The sequence below is a fragment of the Mus caroli genome, unplaced genomic scaffold (assembly GCF_978045245.1).
Source record: "Mus caroli unplaced genomic scaffold, Mus_caroli_1 scaffold_7, whole genome shotgun sequence".
NCBI lineage: Eukaryota > Metazoa > Chordata > Mammalia > Rodentia > Muridae > Mus > Mus caroli.
The window spans coordinates 3,478,426-3,498,972 of NW_028227262.1; the positions used below are offsets into that span (position 1 = coordinate 3,478,426).

A 20,547-nucleotide genomic window follows, 5' to 3' on the forward strand; every position below is an offset into this window, starting at 1 on the left:
ACGGACTGTTATGTAAATCACAGCTCCCTGTGTCTACAGAATTCCCAGGTGCAAAGATTTACTCTGCTTCTGCATAGGAAGAGCCTCCATTACTCACCGTGATGAATACAGAGGGTGGATGGGTTCCAACAGGATTGCATACATTGAAACTGCAAAGCAAAAACATTTCTCAGGAACTGTGAACGTGGAGGCACAGGCTAGAAGCACCCACCGTTTTCTTCTGCAGCTGGCCTGTTATATAACATCCATCGATCTTGCTAAGAGTCTCGGCTCTCTTGTATTAAACAACTGGATCCCATGGTCTCTAATGTGCTTTAATACTGTGTCCAGACAGGATACAGGTGAGCTGTATGCACTTGACTTTGTAAGAACAAGAAAGGAACCTACTGCCGAAGTTGAGAAATTACCAGGTTCTCCTCAGCCGGCCATGGGGTTGTGTCTGACTCCCTCTTGCTTGGTGTCCAGATTAAACCCGTGTGATTATTTTGCTCACTGCTGTACAAAATGCCCAACCCAGGCAAATTAAGGAAAAGAAGGGCTTGTTTCAGTCAATTTTTGTTGGGGTCATTCCAGTATCCTGGGGAAAACGACATCAGTTAGAGACAGTGTTGTGGGAAGCTAGGAAGCCAGGTGGCCATGTTGCTTATGCCCTTAAGAAGCAGAGAGTAACCAGGGAGTGTGTCTGTTCTACAAGGCCTCAGGGCCCACCAGTGACCCATGCCCTCCAATGAGCTGCCACCTCCTGACAGTTTCTCCACCCACCCCCAACAGCACCATCAGATGAGGGCTAAGGGTCCAAACACATGAGCCTATGCAGACATTCCAAGTCTAAACCACAGCAGGAAGCCCATTGTGTAAAAGCACAAAGAGAGATGGAAGAATCCTGAGAGCAGGCCTAAGACATTTTCCCATAGTGGAGGGGAAATACAGACAGAGAGCCGTTCCATTTTCCTCACTGTGGCCACTATTTGTGTTCTCCTGGAGGGAAGCTGTTGTCTGCTGTACGCCAGACAGCGTGCCAACTGGACAGCTGTGAAGTGGGGGTGTGTTCTGCGCGTGTTCCGCACTTCCGTTGTAGGAGCTTGTGTTCTATGTGTGCTCTGCATTTCTGCTGTAGGACCGTGTGTGTGTGTGTGTGTGTGTGTGTGTGTGTGTGTGTGTGTGTGTGTTCTATACATGTTCTGCGCTTCCGTTGCAGGAGCCCTTATTTGCTGCCCGGGTAGTCTACGACCTCCTGTTCTTCTTCATTGTCATCATCATCGTTCTCAACCTGATCTTTGGAGTGATCATTGACACGTTTGCTGACCTCAGAAGTGAGAAGCAGAAGAAAGAAGAAATTCTCAAGACAACCTGCTTCATCTGTGGTAGGTTCCCCCCCCCCACACACACACACCGGGCTATGACAAGAGATGGGTGAATCACCTCTAGGCGCGGGATAACGGGTGGGCAAACTGTCCAGCCAGAAGGGGAATAACAATGATTTTCATTTTTCATCTGTTAGGAAAAAAGTGCTATTGTGAAGGCTGGATACAATTTAGGTTATGTAACATCACATGAGACTGGCATTCTCTCTCCACTTCCAAAAATAGGTGGAAGAACCATTCCAAATGCTTCTGTCATTATTTCTTCAATTTATACAGTCCTCTGGCTGTAAAGAGTGCTGCCAGATGCCGGGAGGCTCCACCAACTGGCAAATGGGTTTTTAATCACAGTAGCATGTTGAGTATATTATGGAGTGACTTTTATTTTGTTAGATTATGAATACAAAGATTCTGCTCATTGATATTACCATTTAGGATGCAAAACTAGGCACTCTTCTAGTGTTATAGAAACACATATGTACATATCATATGCATATTACAGAACACACAAACACTGTAGAACACACATGCATACACACACATCTACCATAATGCTCCACACATGTACATAACATATCATGCATATCACAGAACACACAAATACTATAGAACACACACACACATACCATATACCATAATACCTCACATATCCACACTAGACACATCCTACAGGCTGCACACACACACACACACACACACACTGCACATGAGTGCACACATACCATACCTTTTTTTCTGCCTATCCTCATCTCTTGGTCTGAACCAACTTTCTCTTCATTGTGGTCTCCTCTCAGACCCTCTCCCTCTCTCTCTACCCATCAGCCCTCTGCCTTCACTTGCCACTCTAGTCCTGTCTCTGAACCCCAGACTCCATCAGTTACACTCACCCCTCCTTTCTCCTGTCCTTTGGTCTTCAGTACAGTGTCACACTCTATACTCTAAACTAGGCTTCAATAAAGCCTGTTCTTCCCCTGCCTCAGATTTGCTCGATCATCTCATTCTCCTCTGTGGCTCTTCCAAACGTTTTCATCATCCCTCTAACTGGGAGTGTACTTAGGAATAATATATAATAATATGTGTGCTCTAGGGAAAATTATACATTAGCTATGGCCTGTTTCAGTATTCATGCTCTGTGCTAAACACACACACACACAAGCATTGCTGTCTTGTGTCAAGGGAAGTGATAGAAGTGGGTTGCTGAAGTAACTGGAGGACTGACACTTCTGCAGGTTGGGGTGAAGAGCAGTAACAGCTAACATGTTTCTCAGGCAGATGGCGCAGAGCTGATGTCAAATCCAACAGGAATTAGTTAGCTGCTGAGCTGTGTAGAAGCACAGTGGCCAGGACCAGAGTCGGCATGGAAACAATATCTGCATAGCATGACGCTTCTCTTACCTCGTGTGTCACTGTGACCAAGTCCCACAGCTATGGGAGAGTGTGGGGCTTCTTGTCTGCATGTTGGCCACTCAGGGAGCAGAAAGACTGGAAGTGGAGGCAAGCTATGAACCTCAAGGCCTGCTAGTCTCTTCTCAACAGGCCCACTTCCCAAGCCCCTGGGGCTTTTCGTATACAACAGAAGGTTATGGTGCTGTTGGTGTGGCTTCAGCTTAAGCAGCCAAGGGGAGGGCTTTCAGGTTAGGCAACTTTGACTTAATCTTATAATAGGCGGGAAAGCACAGAGTCTAAGGTCATCTCAGAGCACTTCAGTAGCCTGGTGCGCCATTTATCAGGGATTGTCCTGAAGGAAGAGTAACGAAGGAGGAGGTTACTACCACTGCCCAGATGATAAATAACAAAGGTCAGACTCAGTTTGTAGTGGCAGCATTAGGGGTGGAAGGCAGAGCCAAGAGGGAGTTGCAGGATAGAATTTTTAAATCTTTTTAAAAATATGTATTTATTTTTATTTATGCATAAGACTGTTTAGTTTGTATGTGTGTATGTGCTCCAGAAGCCAGAATTGTGTGCAGCTGTGAGCCACTGCGTAGGTGTTAGGAACACTGAGTGCTCTTAACCTCGGGGCCATCTCTCCATCTCCAGAGCTTTATATCCTAATGTGCAAATGGAGATGGAAGATAGTTGGGTGCCATGCCAGATGTGGAATGAGAGTTAGTACAAGCAAGAACAGCATCCATGAAGACTCAGGAGGGAGAGCGTGGCTGACAAAGGAGTGAGGAAGCTGGAGGAAATGACAAAGACACCTGGGAACCATGGTGTGCGCTCTGTACTGCTGGCCCCAGCACGGTTGGCCAAGCAGGACAGATGGATGCTGGCCCTGTCTCTCTCAGCACAGGACTCAGTGCACCACTTCTGGCACCCTGGATTCCCATCAGTTGGTGGGGATTTCCTGAGCAGCTCTTTGGTGTTCTGCCTGGAGGTGTGGCTGTGGGGCATGAGCTTTGGCCCAGACTGACCACACTCCCAGAAATGGAATTGACAAGCCAAGCCTTGCAGGGAGATATAGATGGTGGACTCCAGAGCCTCTGGGTAGCTCTGGGCACAGATCCAGGTGAAGGTCTATTCTCTGAGCCTAGTGTTATGTACTAAGAAACCTGTGCCTGCAAGCTGAGATGCAAGTGCTTGAGGAGCTCCTGTCCTGTTTCAGCAGACTCCCAGAGTCCTCTGGCATAAAGATTGGCAGAGTCACTGTAAAGAGAGCCTGCGTCTGCCACTCATTGTGAAGGGAAACAAGTATCTGAGGTTGGCATGGTTTCTGCGCCTTCAGGGCAGGTGAAATCTCCTCTCTTCCTCTTCTTTCTCCTCTTCCTCTCCCTCCTCCTCTTCCTCCTCCTTTTCTTCCTCCTCCTCCTCCTCCTCTTCCTCCTCCTTTTCTTCTTCCTCCTTTTCCTCCTCTTCCTCCTCCTCTTCTTATTCCTCCTCCCCTTCTTCCTCTTCCTCCTCCTCTTCTTCCTCCTCTTCTTCCTCCTCTTCTTCCTCCCTCTCTTCTTCCTCCTCCCCCTCTTCTTCCTCCTCCTCCTCTTCTTCATCTTCTCCCCCTCCTCTTCTTCCTCTTCCTCTTCCTCCTCCTCTTCCTCTTCTTCCTCCCTCTCTTCTTCCTCTTCTTCCTCCTCTTCCTCCTACTCTTCTTCCTCCTAGTCCTCTTCCTTCTACTCCTCTTTCTCCTACTTCTCTTCTTCTTCCTCCCTCCCCCACCCTCTCTCATATATACATGTGTGCATGTATACACACACACACAGGTACATGTATTACATGTATATACATGTAGTTTGTGGCCAGCTCTGTCAGAGCAAGGCCAGCAGAGTGGGTGGAAGGCCCTGTCCTTGGGGTTTGTCACTTGGGATGCTTTGGCGGTTTAGGCAGAGCAGACTGCCCAACATTGAGTACAGATGTGCTAGAAGGAAATTGAGCCTGAAGAAGAATCTCACGCCCATGTCTAGACTGGATAAGGGAAAGTCAGGTCCGGGTGATAAAACCTGAGTGGCCTGCCACTACTCAGGAGCTGGGAAAAGAAAGGAGTTGGGGACCTGAAGGGATAGTTCTTTGATCCAAGGAGAGAAACAGACCCCAGGCCTTTTGGGGGGGAAAGCCCACATTCTAATCCCTCTCTTCTCTGTGTGAAATGTGTGACTGTTTTCATTTCTCCAAGAGAACTGTTTGTGCCTTGCTTTCCTTTGTCATCTCAGCAGCCTTCAGCTTCCCAAAGGACATCCTCTTCATCCGTGTCTTTGGCTCGAAGAGGTGTTCTATTCTTCATGCCAGCTCCTTAGAGGGGGTTTTGCCACCACCCACTCCCTGCAACCTCTCCCCACACCCCTGACCCCACCCACTCCCCGCAGCCTCTCCCCGAGCCAGTTTGCCAAGTGCACATCACCAGCACCACACTCTTTAGGCTTCACCCTCTACTTCTGTGTTTACTGGACCGTGAAGCTGGTGGAGCCTCAGGCAACCACAAGGGCCCAGCCCAATCCCAGTGTCCCGTGTCTTCTCCCACTTCTTCTGCCTTATCTCTGGATCCTGACTGATCCTGACTGATGTATTGCAAGTAGATCTGCCTTTAGTAAGCAGGGCTGGAAGTTCTCTCTCACATCAGCCTCTCTGTCTCTCTCCTTCCAACAAAGACTCCAGCCACCCAGGGCTAATAAATCTGTTCTCACATCACATCCTGCCATGAATTCTCGAAGCCACACCTTGAGCCTGCTCAGTGATACGAGAATAACTTTTCCAAAGAGGGTTAGTATAAAATTCACCATTAACATGGTGTCATCCATAACTGTAAAGTTCCAGTTTTCCTGACATTAAGACACCTGACAATCTGGGCCACTCCTCCCCCTCCCCCTCCCGCATTCCTCTTTTGCTTCATTCTCTCCCTTCTGTCACCCTCCCCCTCCCATCTTCTTCCTCTTCTTCTTCCCCTGCTTCTCCTCCTCCTCCACTTCCCCCTCTCCTTCCCTTTCTTTAGTGCATTTGTATCCATTTTTCTCTCATTAATCTTTCAAATCTCAGTCCATGTGCACTCCTTACTGTTCACATCCTGGACTCTAGTGTGTTCACAGTAGTGGGAGAGTGTTCTGGTTGAAATTCCAAACCCATAAGGTAAACACGGGGGCTCCTGAATGACTGTCGTTTGCCTCTGCCCGGTGCCATGCACCCTCATGCTGTAGAGGCCATGTGAACTCCCTAGGAAGGTAGACATTGTCTCCCACAGTCCCACACCCTGACAATGTAACCTTGGCCAAGCAATTTACTCTGAGCTGTTCTCTGCTCCTCTGGTATAAGGAGACTCTATGGCCATGCTTTGGTGGTGCGTTGGCTATGATAAAGATCTTGTTTATAAAATCTCCTAGCACTGTGCGAAGGTGAGGCTCACTGAAGCCAAGTATTCTTCTTTGAGAGACATAGGCCCATGTCTTAACCATTATACCTCCATATCATGCATGGGTCTCATTCATCAGTATTTGTTGATGATGACTAGACAGTAAGTCAGCCCCACATCTACATTGTCTCTACACTTGCAGGACCTGTCAGTTACGCAAGGAAAGTAAGGCAGAGCAACACTGAGTTGATCTGTATTCCCTATCAAAAACCTAGGTGCAGGCTAGGGAGATAGCTCGGGGAAGTGCTTGCCACCAAAGCATGGAGACATGAGTTCAAATGCCCAGCACACGCGTGGAAAGCTGGGCCCAGCAGTGTGAGCCTGTAATCCTACTTAAGAGGAGAGAGAGAGTCAGAATACTGGGGCTAGCTGGCCCTCCAGACACATCGCAAGCAAAGTAGAAAAGCCATTGAGAAAACACGTGGCATCTCCCTCTGCCTCACTCACATCTGCACACACATGCACGTATGCAGCACACTGGCATACACACTAAGCCCTGGTCTGATGACTACAGATAGTTTCAAATTTTGCCACCCAGTGGGTATTATCTCAGTGTCATGACATTCCCTTGGGGATACATGTGATGTGTCCATAAGCTCAGGGTGGTATTAGATCAACCAAGTCAATAGTGATTTTCTGGAAGCTCCATGCTTATTCAAAAGACGGGGGTGGGGGGGCATTTGGTAACTCAATCTTATCAGATTTTTATATTACAACAAGTAGAATATCTTTAAGTAAAGCAAATTAGTGTTTTTATTTAAAATAAGATTGAAACTTTGGTTAAGCGCTTGGCTACCGTGTGTGAAAGCTCAAGTTTGATCCCTTTGACCAAAGGAAAATGATGTAAATTAGGGATGAGAGCGATGTCCCAGCAGCGAAGAGCACACACTAAGCTTGCACACTGGACTTTGGTTCCTAGCATCTGGGCTGTCATATACTCATCCCAGCCATTAGAGGCTTACAAGTACTTGTGACATCAGCTTGGGGATTTTCATGCCCTCTTCTGGCCCTTGTGGGCACCTGTACACATGTGCATACCAGCACACACACACACACACACACACACACACACACACACACACACACCTGTGTTTCTCTACCAGGCAGGTAGATGTGGAAATAGAACCTGGGAACAAAGGCCAGTCTGGGTGGTAATGACCAGGACTGTTATGGTTGCCCTTGGGACTGAATGCCACACCACACCACCGAGAGCAGGAACCTGTGAGGGTGAAGGCAGCATGGCACCCTGTCATGATTCTCCTCTGTTGTCCTGGCTCCTTGCCCTTTCCATCTGTTCCCTTCTACTGTCTCCTAATTTCTGTGTGAGACACACTTCACGGATAATTCTGAAGCTGCTGTCTCTGCCCGGAAGTCTGAAGCAAGAAGGGAAAGTGTAGTTTTGAATGTAAAGCTCCCTAGTTCTTTATGTGCGTCCCATTTATTGTTTTGAGTGCCACAGCAGCGGAATGAGGCTCCCCACACTGGGCCACCTACCTTCACCTCAGCTTCCCGGTAGGGACTCTTCTGCCCTTGTGGCCCTTTAGAGTCAGGACTGGTTTTATTCAGTGCCGATTCTTCCCCCAACTGGAGGAGTTAACTTGGACCAAGCTGGGTTTGTTTCTTGATGAGTATAAACGTCATGTTGGATGCTACACCATTTGGATGGCTTGGTGCTTGTCAGCAGAAATCGGTGCTCAATAAAACTCTGGAGGCTTTTACAAGCATTTACCTCTTCCTTCTAAGAGTCTGTAAAGTCCTTGGAGCTGTGTATCATCTTGTCCCCCTTTATGGCCCCTTGGCCATGCCTATGGCTTCAGTACACAGCATGAGTCACCTGCTTCCACGACCACGTTGTAGGTTAAAGCTATGATAAAATCAGTACTTTAACATTATTATTTTATTACTTTGCAAACAGGAGAAGCTTGAATGTAATTCTGGGGGATTTTACTTTAATACTTTCTTTTGCTAATAGCTGCATGGAGATGGAATTCACACACCTTCTGGCTTGCCCACTTGATGTCTACAGTTCAATGCCTTTAATATATTCAGAATTGTGTATAGAACATCGGGATCCATTTTAGGACATATTTACTGCCCCTTCCAGTGGCACTCCTCAGCCTTTATCCATCGTGTTCCCAGCAGCCTCCTGTCACCCTGTGCCCTGGGCTGCACTGATCTGCTCTCTGCCTCTGCCTGTTGTGAAGATTCAGTCAAGATATCTGGTCTCTATGAGCAGCCTGATGCTTTGAAGGCTCCAGTCTGTGGCAGACACTTTTCTTGTGACTGACAGAGTCTGACATAAGCAGCCTCGGGAGGAGGGGTTTCCTTTAGCTCACGTTTCAGGAGATGTACAGGCCATCATGGCAGGGAGGCGTAGCAGTGGCACTGGCATCTAGGAGCCCACGGTGGCTGTGGAGGTCTTCTTGCTTGTATCTCAGTAGACTGAGAAAGGGCGGCAGATGTGGTCATCTGGCCTCCCAGGACTCCAGCCCAAGCTTAGGGTGGTGCCATTCACACTTAGGGTATTTCCTCACCCCTCAGCTAATTCTCCCTGGAGACAAATATCTGTAGTCAGAAAACACACGGTAAATAATAAATACCAGAACAGGCCTGGTAGCACATGCCTACAATCAGGAAACAGAGCATTAAGATCATAAGATTGAAGCCAGCCTTTCTTATACATCAACTTTCAAGCCATCCAGGGCTAAGTAGTGAGATATTGTCTCACAAACAGAAATAAAACGAGAGGAGAAACTGATAAATGTAAATGTACATGCAGATCTCTGGTAAGCACATTCCTTCCATCAGTGCTGGCCTGCAGTACGCTCTCCTTAGCAATCATGGCTTCTTCTATTACCTTGGATCTGAGATCCAGTGCAACTTAACAACGTTGACACAGCTGTTGTCAGTCTGATTGGCTGTGATAAGCAACACAGGATGGGAGGGAAGAGTGACAAGGTGCCTTCGAGCCAGCAGGATAGGAAGGGATTGGCTGTGTGAAGAATGGCATTGTCATCTGTGAGGGTTCAACAGCAATGTTCCCGGATGAGATAACCAAGAACACATCGGTGAAAGAGTTCCACAGCCAGACGACTGCCTAGCCACAGCCCTTGATGAAGGAGTCTGACTGTAGAATAGCAAGAAGCCAGCATGGCTGCCTCGGAACTAGCAAGGGGGTAGAGGTAAGGAGGCAAGATGAGAGCTTCAGTGGGCCAGGCCACATGGGAGTTAGAACATAAATGTTGCATGAGATACAGGCAAACTAAAGTCTCCATTGTGTTTAATGCTCTCATCTCTAGGAATGAGCACCAGGCAAAACCTCTGTAAAGAAGGAGTTTATCCAAGCTCATAGTTCAGAAAATACAGAAGGCACACCTTTCACCTCAGGAAAGGCCTTGGCATGGACCATAGCCTGCCAGAGTCCAAGGGAGGCAAGGCCTTGGCATGGACCATAGCCTGCCAGAGTCCGAGGGAGGCAAGGCCTTGGCATGGACCATAGCCTGCCAGAGTCCGAGGGAGGCAAGGTCTTGGCATGGACCATAGCCTGCCAGAGTCCAAGGGAGGCAAGGCCTTGGCATGGACCATAGCCTGCCAGAGTCCAAGGGGCTGCTTGCTTGCATCTTGGTAGATAAGGAAGCAGAAAGCAGATGATGTTGGTGCTCAACTGGCTTTCTTTTTCCCTCTTGTCTGTCCTTTGTGCCTGGCCTGTGGGGTGGTGTCTCCCACATACAGGGCAGTCTTCCCCTATCAGTTAGCCATCTCTGGAAATAGCCTCATGGACATGCCCAAAGGTATCATTTAACCCAATCAAATTTTAATCAATCAGAAATTTTGGAGATAGTTCAGTGGAGATAGTTTCAAGCGTGAGAGCCTCGAGCAGCCTCCACAGGTTTGTTAGTTCCAGCCTCGTGGGGGCAGAGGCATGAGCATCTCTGGAGGTTGCCTGTTATTTCCAGCCTCGATATGAGAACCTGTCTCATGTGCGTAGGTCAGAGAGTGAGAGAGAAGCACACACACGTGCACTAGCACACATGCTCACACGCACAAGCACATGTGTGCACGATTATCACACTGCCCACGTGGAATTCAGCTGTAACTAGATGTCGATATTTTACCTGACATACAGTTTACCTAATGCTTATGTAAGGCCTTCTTACAGGCTATTGTGCAGGGTTGCTGCAAGGGCCATAGCCAAGGACGGTCATCATTGGTCAGGCTTTCCAAGTCGTTCTAGCGTCTGTGCTGAGAGAGGAGGGCACAGGGGACACAGGCAGGTCCAGGCAGCCAGTGAGATGATCCACATATAAGGGACTGCATCAGCAGAGTAAGTGTTCAACACAGACGTGGATACGTGCTGAAGGAAAACAAAGAACAAATATTTCAGTGTGCATTGGGCATGGAGTATGAGAAGCAGAGCGATGTCAGGGTGATTCCCCAGGCTTATGATGTAGACAATGATGAAGTGGCCTCGAAGTAAAGAGATGAAGGCTGTGTGTGTGGGGGGGGGGACTAGAGCTCACTGTGGCATTGGTCAAGGGAAAGGAGGCACAGCTGGGTTTTATACCATCTTCATTAAAAAAAAATCCAATAACATAATTTTTAAAAAGTCAGCTCATCCATTGGGGACAGATATCTTAAAATGTATTTCTTTTGTAACTTCATGCCTAAGTGGCTTTTGAACCATGGCCCAGAGAAGGAGTAGCCAGGATTGGAAATTCAGTCTGCTGACTCCTTCCTTCCCCAATATGTGAACATCAAAGGCAAACCTAACCCCAGCTTCTCATCCCCACACCGGTGAGACGCAGTTTTCCACAGACGTTTCTCTTCATCCCTATTCACTTTCTCTAATAAGCTTCTCGCTTCAAGAGGAAAATGTGACTACTCAGGTCCTTCCCACAATTCCACCAGAAGCTGGAACTGTGGCTCGGTGTGCTGGCTAGTTCTATCTCAACTTGACATAAGCTCGAGTCTGAGAGGAGGGAACCTCAACTTTAAAATAACCCTCCATAAGATGGGGCTGTAGGCAAGCCTGCAGGGCATTTTCTTAATTAGTGATTGATGTGGAGGGCCCAGCCCACTGTGGGTGGTACCATCCCTGGGATGGTGCTCCTGGGTTCTATTAGAAAGCAGCATCTCTCATGGCCTCTCCATCGGGTTCTGCCTCCAGGTTCTTGCCCTGACTTCCTTCAATGACAATGACGTGGAAGCCAAATCAACCCTTTCCTCTCTAGATTGCTTTTGGTCAGTGTTCTATCACAGCAGCAGGGTTACTAAATAGGTCATAAATGTGTTTGGGGAAGGATTGGGGAAGGACTTTAGAACTTTGTAATCTACAAAAGCCATTGAGTGTTGAGAGCTCAGTGGGATGTTCTGTAGGAGCTTAGAAGACAAAAATGTTGAACTCAGTGCAGAAGATGGAGGCCTGGCTTGTGACCTTCCAAAGAGGAGTTCAAAGACCATCAAGTCTGTTTGTTATTACGTTAAGATGCTGTGGTTCTGGTTAGCTGGAGCTGAGACAATAGCAGTGATTGAGAAGAGACCAGCATCACTCAGGTGAGATCTTCTGGGAAGTGTTTCATGAGCGTCAGCACACAGAAGCTGTGTTTCAGAGATAGCCGAGGTTGTATCTCGTCTTGGCAGCCAAGGTTGGTGGTGTATGAGTCACTCAAGTGCTACTAGTTTTGAAGGCACGGAGGGGTCATGAGAAGAAGCTGAGGCTTGGCACTAGGTCAGGGGGCCATTAGTGAAGGTGCAGCCTCAGTAGTAGTTGAAGACCCAGGATTTAAGGGGTCATGCAGAGAAGAGAAGCCCAGGAGAAGCTATTGGTGAAAGTGAAGCCCAGGTGCAGCAGAAACCCCAGCATTTTGGAGATGTCAGTATCATGGGATGACCACCAAGAACAGCAGCAGCAGTGGGTTGGGGCCTGCCCAAGCTTAGAAGGCTAGTTGTATGTGCTGCAGAGGGTGGAGCCAGATAAGTGACCCAAGCCTCTTAGAGGAGCCCAGAAGATCATTAATGAGTCCCAGATACTGGACACTGAGTCATGTGTACTATTGGAGTTTGATTTTGCTTGGATCTGATTATGACTGGGCTCTGACTCTTCCCTCTTGAAATAAGAAAGTATTTAGTTTATTGTTATTTTGTTTTATGTTATAGGAGCCTGACTACACTTGAGAGACTTTGAATTTTTTATTAGAAAATGTTGAACTTTAAAGTATTTGAATTTGTAAGGCTGTGGGACTTTCAAGTCTGTGAAATGTTTTATACTGTGATATTTATATTAGTTAATGTGTAATCTTGGGGATGAACAAGGAAGGTTATGACTTTACAGTGATGAGTTTGTGTGTCAAGGTGACAAGGAATCAATTGTACTGGCTAGTTTTATGTCAACTTGACACAAGCTGAAAGGAAGGAACCTCAACTAAGAAAACACCTCCATAAGACTGGGCTGTAGGCAAGTCTGTAGGGCATTTCTTAATTAGTGATTGATGGGAGGGCCTAGCTCATTGTGGGCAGGGTCATCCCTGGGTTGGTGGTCGTAGGTTCTATTAAGAAAGCAGGCTGAAGAGCCTGGCATGGTGGCACCTTTAATCCCAGAACTTGGGAGGCAGAGGCAGGCAGATTTCTGAGTTCAAGGCCAGCCTGGTCTACAAAGTGAGTTCCAGGGCAGCCAAGGCTACACAGAGAAACCCTGTCTCGAAAAAACAGAAAAAAAAAAAAAAAGAAAGAAAGGCTGAGCAGGCCAATAAGCAGCCCTCCTCCATGGCTTCTGGATCAGCGGCTGCCTCCAGGTTTCTGTCCTGTTTGAGTTCTTTCCTTGGCTTCCCTCAATAGTGGACTTGGTGTGGAAGTGTAAGCCAGGTGAACCTTTCTTTCCTCCCTAACTTGCTTTTGGTCATGGTGTTTCATCACAGCAGTAGTGACTCTAACTGAAGTGGCCACCCATCCCCAACTTCCCCAAGTATGGTGGTCTAGGGGCCCAGAGGAGTGTCCTTGTCCCTGCACAACGGCTGTCTCAGGTGGAAGGCTTTTGCTGGCTCTAAATGACTCTAAAGACATGGCTCAGTTGCCTTCCTTTAACCCAAGGCCTAAATAGAAAGGAATCTCTTTTGTTTTTCTGCCATGATGAACCAGTATGTTTTTTTTTTTTTTTGAAATCTTTGTGTGTGCCTGTGTGTGTGAGCACACTTGTGTCTGTGTGCATGTGCACTGGTCTGTGTGAGTACAGACATACACATGCCAAAGTACATACATGTGCAGATCAGAAGATAACGCTGGAGTCACTTCCTGCCTTCTGCCTTGTTTTGAGGCAGGGTCTCTTCTGTGTTTCTGAAGCCTGTGAGCATCCAAGCAGTTCTCTTGGCTCTGCTTCCTATCTCACAGGAGGTATGCTAGCTACAGAATCACTCTACTGAACTTGACCGTTCATGGATTCCAGGAATCAAACACAGGTCACCTGGCTTGGGTGACGAATGCTTTTACCTCCTGAGTCTTCTCCCAATCCCAGCATCACTCTTTCTGAATGATGGCTCCTGCCTCTCTCCACTACACTTTTGTTCTGGTTGAGTTGGACGGTTTTTCTATGACTACCCTTAGATGACCTGCCCCTCTCATACCTGATAGAATTGCACATTCCCAAGGATCATGGGGAGAGCACAGATGTTCACTGGGAATGAGTCTATAAACTGCAGCCTCTTCTACCTAGAGCTTCTGTATACTGTTGCTTTCAATTATAGAAACATTTTAAAGTGGCACGCTTCCCCAGAAAACAGGTTTGTTGTGGATTTTCAATAATGGCTGTGTCTGATCTTTATGCTAAGAAGTCCTGATTAAGAGAAAGGTGACCTACACAGTGTTTGCTGTGCTTTGCAGGCCTGGAAAGAGACAAGTTTGATAACAAGACAGTGTCCTTTGAGGAGCACATCAAGTCAGAGCACAACATGTGGCATTACCTGTACTTCATCGTCCTGGTGAAGGTGAAGGACCCGACAGAATACACAGGGCCTGAGAGCTACGTGGCTCAGATGATCACGGTGAGTAAGGCTGCCTTGCCTGGTTCTGATTCCCAAGCTGTGACCATATCACAGCTCAGAGGCCCTTAGCATCCTTGTCTCCCCTACCCTCCTCTCAGGCAAGAAGTGTTCTAGCCCTGGATTTGAGCCTTTAAAGATGCCTGTCAATCACTGGAAATTTTCCACATTGCTGACGTCACCCTTCTTATCTAAGTAAATCTGTCCCTGGTGCATAGATAGCATCCTTCCAGTGGTAATCTGTGTAGTTAAGAGCTTCCCGTTGATGTCTCTGACCTCTGACCCCATAACCCTGTCCCCAAGCTTCCCGAGACACTTAATCATCACTGGGTCCCATTACTGGATCTCTCAGGCTCCGAAGCTGGAACCTTGACATTGTTACTTGCAAACAAAGGAATCATGTTTCAAGAGATTCCTTGAGTTTTCCAGAACTAAAAATTCAAGAAGTCCTGTGTTTGGGAACGCGGTGTTCTCTGGGAGCTGGTGAAGAGAGTGCTGCCTTCTGGTATTATAGGACATCCAACTGGCCCTTGGGCTCAGTCCTAAGAGTAGTGTTTGCTCAGTACCTATGTGGGAGAGAGGGGTAAAGAGTGAGATAAGGGAGGCAGGGGAAACAGAAGGAGGAAGGGAATGGGGTAAGGAGAGTGTTTCTAGACTTGACCCTGAGGGAGTAGGCCACCTATTTAAAGAAGCAAAAACACAATACTGGTCACAGCATGTCCATCTATCCATCATCCACCCATCTATCATCTATTGATCCAACCATCAACCATCTAATCCATCCATCCATCCAATCTATCTCTCCATACATCTATCATCTATATCATCTACCAATCCATCCATCTTCCATCCATCTATCTGAATGAGTATGTGTACACACACACACACACACATACACACACACACACACACACACACACACACACCTTCTATCTATCAATATATCCATCCATCTGTTCATCTATCTGGGTATTGTCTTAGTAAAAAAGTATAGGTTGCCACAGTGCTGATTTATCTGCCTGCCTGTCAGTAGTCATGTGTCTCCAGAAGGCTGGGTATAAATTGACCATTTCTAGCTCAGCATCTTTCCGACTTCTTCATTCTGGATGTCTGATCCTGGTTACCTTCTCTGCATTCTTCCTTTGACAGGGACAGAGCTAGCACTGTGTCTATGCCTCCACTTTTACCCCTCTTTCCTCTTCCTCTTCTAAATATAGGAGAAAAGTAATCAATGCCTTTAGGCACTCACCCTTCCTTGGATATGGTCACACATTCTGGATAGTGTTTGTGGGAAACATTTCCATCCACTCGTAAGGAGAAAACACATCTGAGATACAGAACTTACAGGTGTGACCCCACAGCTGCTATTTCAACATTTGAGTAGATTCACTAATTTTGTGTTTATTTGGCTACTGTTAAGTCTTTTGCATGGAAATATTTCAGAGGATGCAGTGTAAAGAATGATACCTCCCTCTTCAGTAGAACTCAGAGCTCGGTTCTGAGGAACAACCAACTGAAAGTGAGTGTGCCAGGTTTGCCCAGTCATGTGGTGGGAATCTGTAGAGGCTGAGACTCACAGAGTGATGTCCAGTGCAGAAAAGTGATGGGAGGTGCCTGTCTGTGTGTCCTGAGGAGTGATAAATATACATGGCAGAACTTGTTCTGTCTGTGTGTCCTAGACTTGTTGTGTTTGTGTGACCTGAGGAGTGATACACAGGGCAGGACTGTGAAGATGGGGTTTGTCTGCTTGACCTGTGAGTTCCTGAAAGGAGCAGCTGGAACAGAGGCTGGAAGTGAGTCACTTGGACCCTCAGCGGTTTTAGTTAGTTCTCACCATCACTGTGACAAATGCTGACAGAACTCAAAGGAAGAAAGGTGTGTGTGTGTGTGTGTGTGTGTGTGTGTGTGTGTGTGTGTGTGTTGTGTAGGGGGTGTGCGTGAGCCCCTGCACTCACATGTGGTAGGGGATTGTAGGTGTGTTGGTATATGTGCACATGCCTGCACACGTAGAGGCCAGAACTTGGCACCAGGCATCTAAATGTGTCACTCCCTGCATTATATTTGTTCTTAGACAGAGTCTTTCATCAAATCTAGATGTGGTGGTTTGAATGCGAATGCCGCCCCCCCCCCCCAGCTCATATGCTTGGCTCTCAATCTGCAGTTGGTGGAACTGTTTTGAGAAGGATTGGAAGGTGTGGCCTTGTTGGAGGAGGTGTATCACTGAGGGTGGGTTTTGAGGTTTTGAAAGGCAGCACCCTTCCTGGTTAACTCTCTCTGCCTTGTCTTGTGGATCTCTGGGAGAGTGCTCAGCTGCTGCTCCCAGCACCATGCCTGCTGCCATGCTCCCCACCACAGTGCTGATGGACTCTAACCCTGTGGTTCCATAGCCCAGTAAACCTTTTCTTCCATAAGTTGTTTTGGTCATGCTGACTTAATCACAAGAACAGAAAAGTGACTATGACCCTAGAGTTCACCATCACAGTGAGACTGGCTGAGTGAGCTCCTGGCTGTGTGACTCTAAGAGAACAGGCTTCTTCCCTGAATTTTAATGGACAGGAGGGGGTGGCATATTAACTCAAGACAGCTCCAACAGAGAGCGTCTAGCACATGCAATTCCACATCTAAATCACGAGCTCACAGTGCTTCTTGGGGTTAGAGTCAGAAAGCATGTTTTGTGCTTCTGTGCCTGACCAGTGACAGAATCTATCTAATATTAATGAGACCTCGTCTGTCTTAACGAGAACCCTAGAAACGTGCGTCTTAGTAACCAGGGCACAGACAAAGCAGACACTTCTGGGATGTGGTTAAGGAAAGTGTTGGTAGCTCCAAGTGACGTGTGCACATTTTCTCCTGGCATGCAAACCTTCCTCAGTGACTGGAGGAGTGCCACTTGGCACTACTATTCAGTGGGGACAGAATATGAGAAAGGGAAAAGTTGGAGCAGCCAAGACAAGCTGGGGTCGAGAGGCAGAACTCAGCAAGCTGGGTGAACATGTAGGAACTCCGCAGCTTTTCTAGGTAACCAACCGCCTTTGAGCACCATGAAGCCTGTTTGCTCTTCCTCTTACCCCAAAGTAACAGGGTGTCTGAGGAGCAGCAAACAGAACAGAGAACAACAATGGGGGGACATTCTCCCACACTCAGCGTCATTGCAGAGATGCATTAGGGGGCTTCGGTGATACTTGCTATTTAATTTGACAAACCAGCACTGCACATGCAAGGAGGTCCCTGTGCATCCAGGGAATCTATCTGTCTCATGGTGCTCTGATGGCACTGTCTGTCCCTTGGACCCCTTAGTTACCTGTCCTGTGACTGTGGCTTTTAGGGCCACTTGATAAAATATCACACTTTTAATCCCCTCTGCTCCTTCGACTCTTAAATAACAAGTACTTCCCAAATTTCAACATTTTTGTTAGTGTGATAACCTATTTTAATGAACATACACACAACTATACGTTCACTGAAGGCCATACCAGGCATGTTGTGGTCCACTGTTCTGCATACTACTGGGGTGACTGATATCTGATATAGGTATTAGAAGCAGTTCAGTGGACATGCCAACATGCTAGCAACTGTGCTAAAGGTTTAGTATACGGCTGAAGGAGTTGTCATTTCCTCAGTGAAGCACAAAGCATTTGCTGAATGAATAAACAAAACAACCAATAAATGAATGAATGAATAATTTTGTTTTAGCCCTCTGGTAGCTGGATATAACAGCTGGATATAATAGCTGGATATAATTTATAGAAACACGCAGCAGAATAGTTACGACAAGAGGTTGAAATTTGAATTTCTCATCCTGAAAGCACTGTTTCCTCTCTTTAAAACCAGAAGGTGAAGATACTACCACACAGGATTATGTCACCCACACTGTCTTTCAAGGTGGCTTCTCCCTGGTCGTGCTGCAGCCCAGCATCAGCCTCCCACATACATCCACAGGAGGGCACCTCACTCTCTCAGCAGGGGAGCAGGGACATGAATGGGGGAGGGGAGCTTCCAGTTTATCTTGGTCTCAAGAATGGATAGCAACAAGAAAGAGTTTCTCACTACGGTAAAATGCCCAGAGAGCAGCTTACGAGAGGAAGGGTTTATGTTGGCACATGGTTCAGGGAGTGTAGTTGATTGTGCATGGCTTGGTAGCAGTAGTACATGAGACCACTTACTTGGTGAGTCAGCAGCAGGGGCAGGAGGATGCAAGCGCTTGGCTTCTGCTCACCCTTTTCTCTCTTTATTCAGTCTGCAGCTGATGAGGAGCCCATGAGGAGGTGACTCACATTGGGGTGGGCCTTCCCTCCTCAAGACAAGTCCCTCTGGGAATGCCCTCACAGGTGTCACACCCAGCCCGCGTGTCCTCTAGGTGATGCTAAATCCGGTCAAGCTGAGCCTGAAGGCGAGCCATTAGAAGTGGCATCGCCTTTCCTGTGAGAAAAAGAAAGCCAACCACTCACCACTGTAGCCACACAAGGAGCGAGAAAGACTAATGACTTTCCACATGTTGATTTCAGTCTGCAACTCGAAATCCATCTTGTTTAGTTAAACCATATTTGTGAGCAGTAGCCCCCGAGGGCAGGGGATGTTTGGGTTCACAGAAGACATCAAATTGTCTGAGATTTATGTGTGGTTTGACAGTGCCATTTTCCAACTGGATTTCCTCCTGCATTATTGTTAAGTGTTATAATTATGAAATTATATGTTCTGACTCCATTCTTTTAATCCACACTGATTGTGTAATTGAATTTAATGAAGCCAATTATGTAACTGCTTCATTTTTAACTAAAGCACATTTTAAAGATTTGGGGGCTTAATAAGACACTTTTGAAAATGTTTCCATGGCAGGGCCAGCCACGCACTTGCAGTTCAAGACACACAGTTAAGTCACCTCGCACATGCAGACAGCCACCACCTTCACTGCCCACGTTGTAAGTGGAGACAATGTATCTTCAGCTCCGGAGGGCTGGAGTATGTCACCAGCACGCGAGCCCAGTACATTGTTCTTAAGTTCTACTTAGCATTTCTATAGAAGGTCCATGAATTGCTGCCTTTTAACATGTGTGTTCATCTCTTTATCGTCCCTTCCACTGTTGCTATTATGTGACACAAGTGCTGTGTCCAGCAGTGTGACTGCCTGTCACCGTGGGGATCCTGTACCCCACACTCTGAATCCCAATGCTAAATGTGGAGGTAAAAGGATTGAGCTTCATAGCATCAAAATGCTGTTGGTAGATGAAAGTGACCTGGGGGCGGAGCTAAGGGCAAAGTAATCAAGGTAAGGCCACCACCCAGCAGCAGGGCACTAACTGAACTGACCAGAAACTTCAGGAAGTTGTCAATAAGCCTTGGAAGTGGGGTAGTGGTGCATGCATGCTGCGCCTTTGCTCTTGAATTTGACAATTGATTGATGAATATATACATTGGGTCAGTCAGAACTTGAAACAGAAGCCAGGTGGACTATATAAAACTGGGAGTATCCCACTGTCCCTGGCTGTCCTGTGGTAGGCATTCAGGGTGGGGAACACCTTTGAGTCGGGCTCAGGGCCACAGGAAGAGGTGACATCTGCAGAGCTTGAGACGGTGGGTAATTCCACAACAAGGTGCTCTGAGCTATTTTAGTATTCACACAATCCCATCTCTGTGCACAAGTTAGACATGGTCTACACGTGAGCAAAGCCCTTTTGAGGAATTTCCGTGTAGATTCAATAAGATCACACATGCTAATGACCTTGAATCTTCATCAAAGCTGCATAACAGCCAAGGGGGTTCTGATAGTGCTACCCCCATTATACATTTGAGCAGATTGGGGTACTGTGCTGGTGACACACCACACACAGGAGTAGTCAGCACAAGCCTATTGGTCAGGACCCCTGTATAATAGAGAAGCTAGACCCAGTCTGCCAGCCCACGCTGTCCTCAGCCCACCCAGTGGCACACTGGGTCCTATACAGAGGAGTGATTTTAAGAATTCAGTCCACAGGGCAGGAGTAGACCTGGCCGAGAGACAGGAAGTCAGATGACAGGCCCGCAGTGGCAGGGAAGCCTGAGAGGAATTCTAATGGGAAGAGAGAATTGGTTCCCAGCCGGCTGGCGAGGGAGGGAGGCTCCCTGCAAAGACAAGAAGAATCATAATTGCAGCCATGACAGCACAGACTGTCTCTGTTGATTTGACAAGGGTTTTTCTGGACAGCACTCTGCACCAGATCATGATAAACACAAGAGTGGAGCATCTCCTTCCTCCCATGATCTACAGTGCAGATTCAGTCTGGAGAGAGGTAGGATAGACTTGCCGACAGCCAGAGAGATCTCAGAACAAGTCACACAAGTCATTGTT

At 47.3% G+C, this 20,547-nt stretch overlaps 1 protein-coding gene across 1 annotated transcript in view; it reads left to right on the forward strand.

The window, feature by feature from the left end:
• Itpr2 (inositol 1,4,5-trisphosphate receptor type 2) overlaps positions 1 to 20,547 on the forward strand; it is a 404,943-nt gene that overhangs the window by 355,273 nt on the left and 29,123 nt on the right. Inside the window, exons 54-55 of the mRNA XM_085839778.1 lie at positions 1,199 to 1,364; positions 14,065 to 14,225. Of these exons, the coding sequence (XP_085695904.1) occupies positions 1,199 to 1,364; positions 14,065 to 14,225 (327 nt within the window). The remainder of the gene's footprint in view (positions 1 to 1,198; positions 1,365 to 14,064; positions 14,226 to 20,547) is intronic.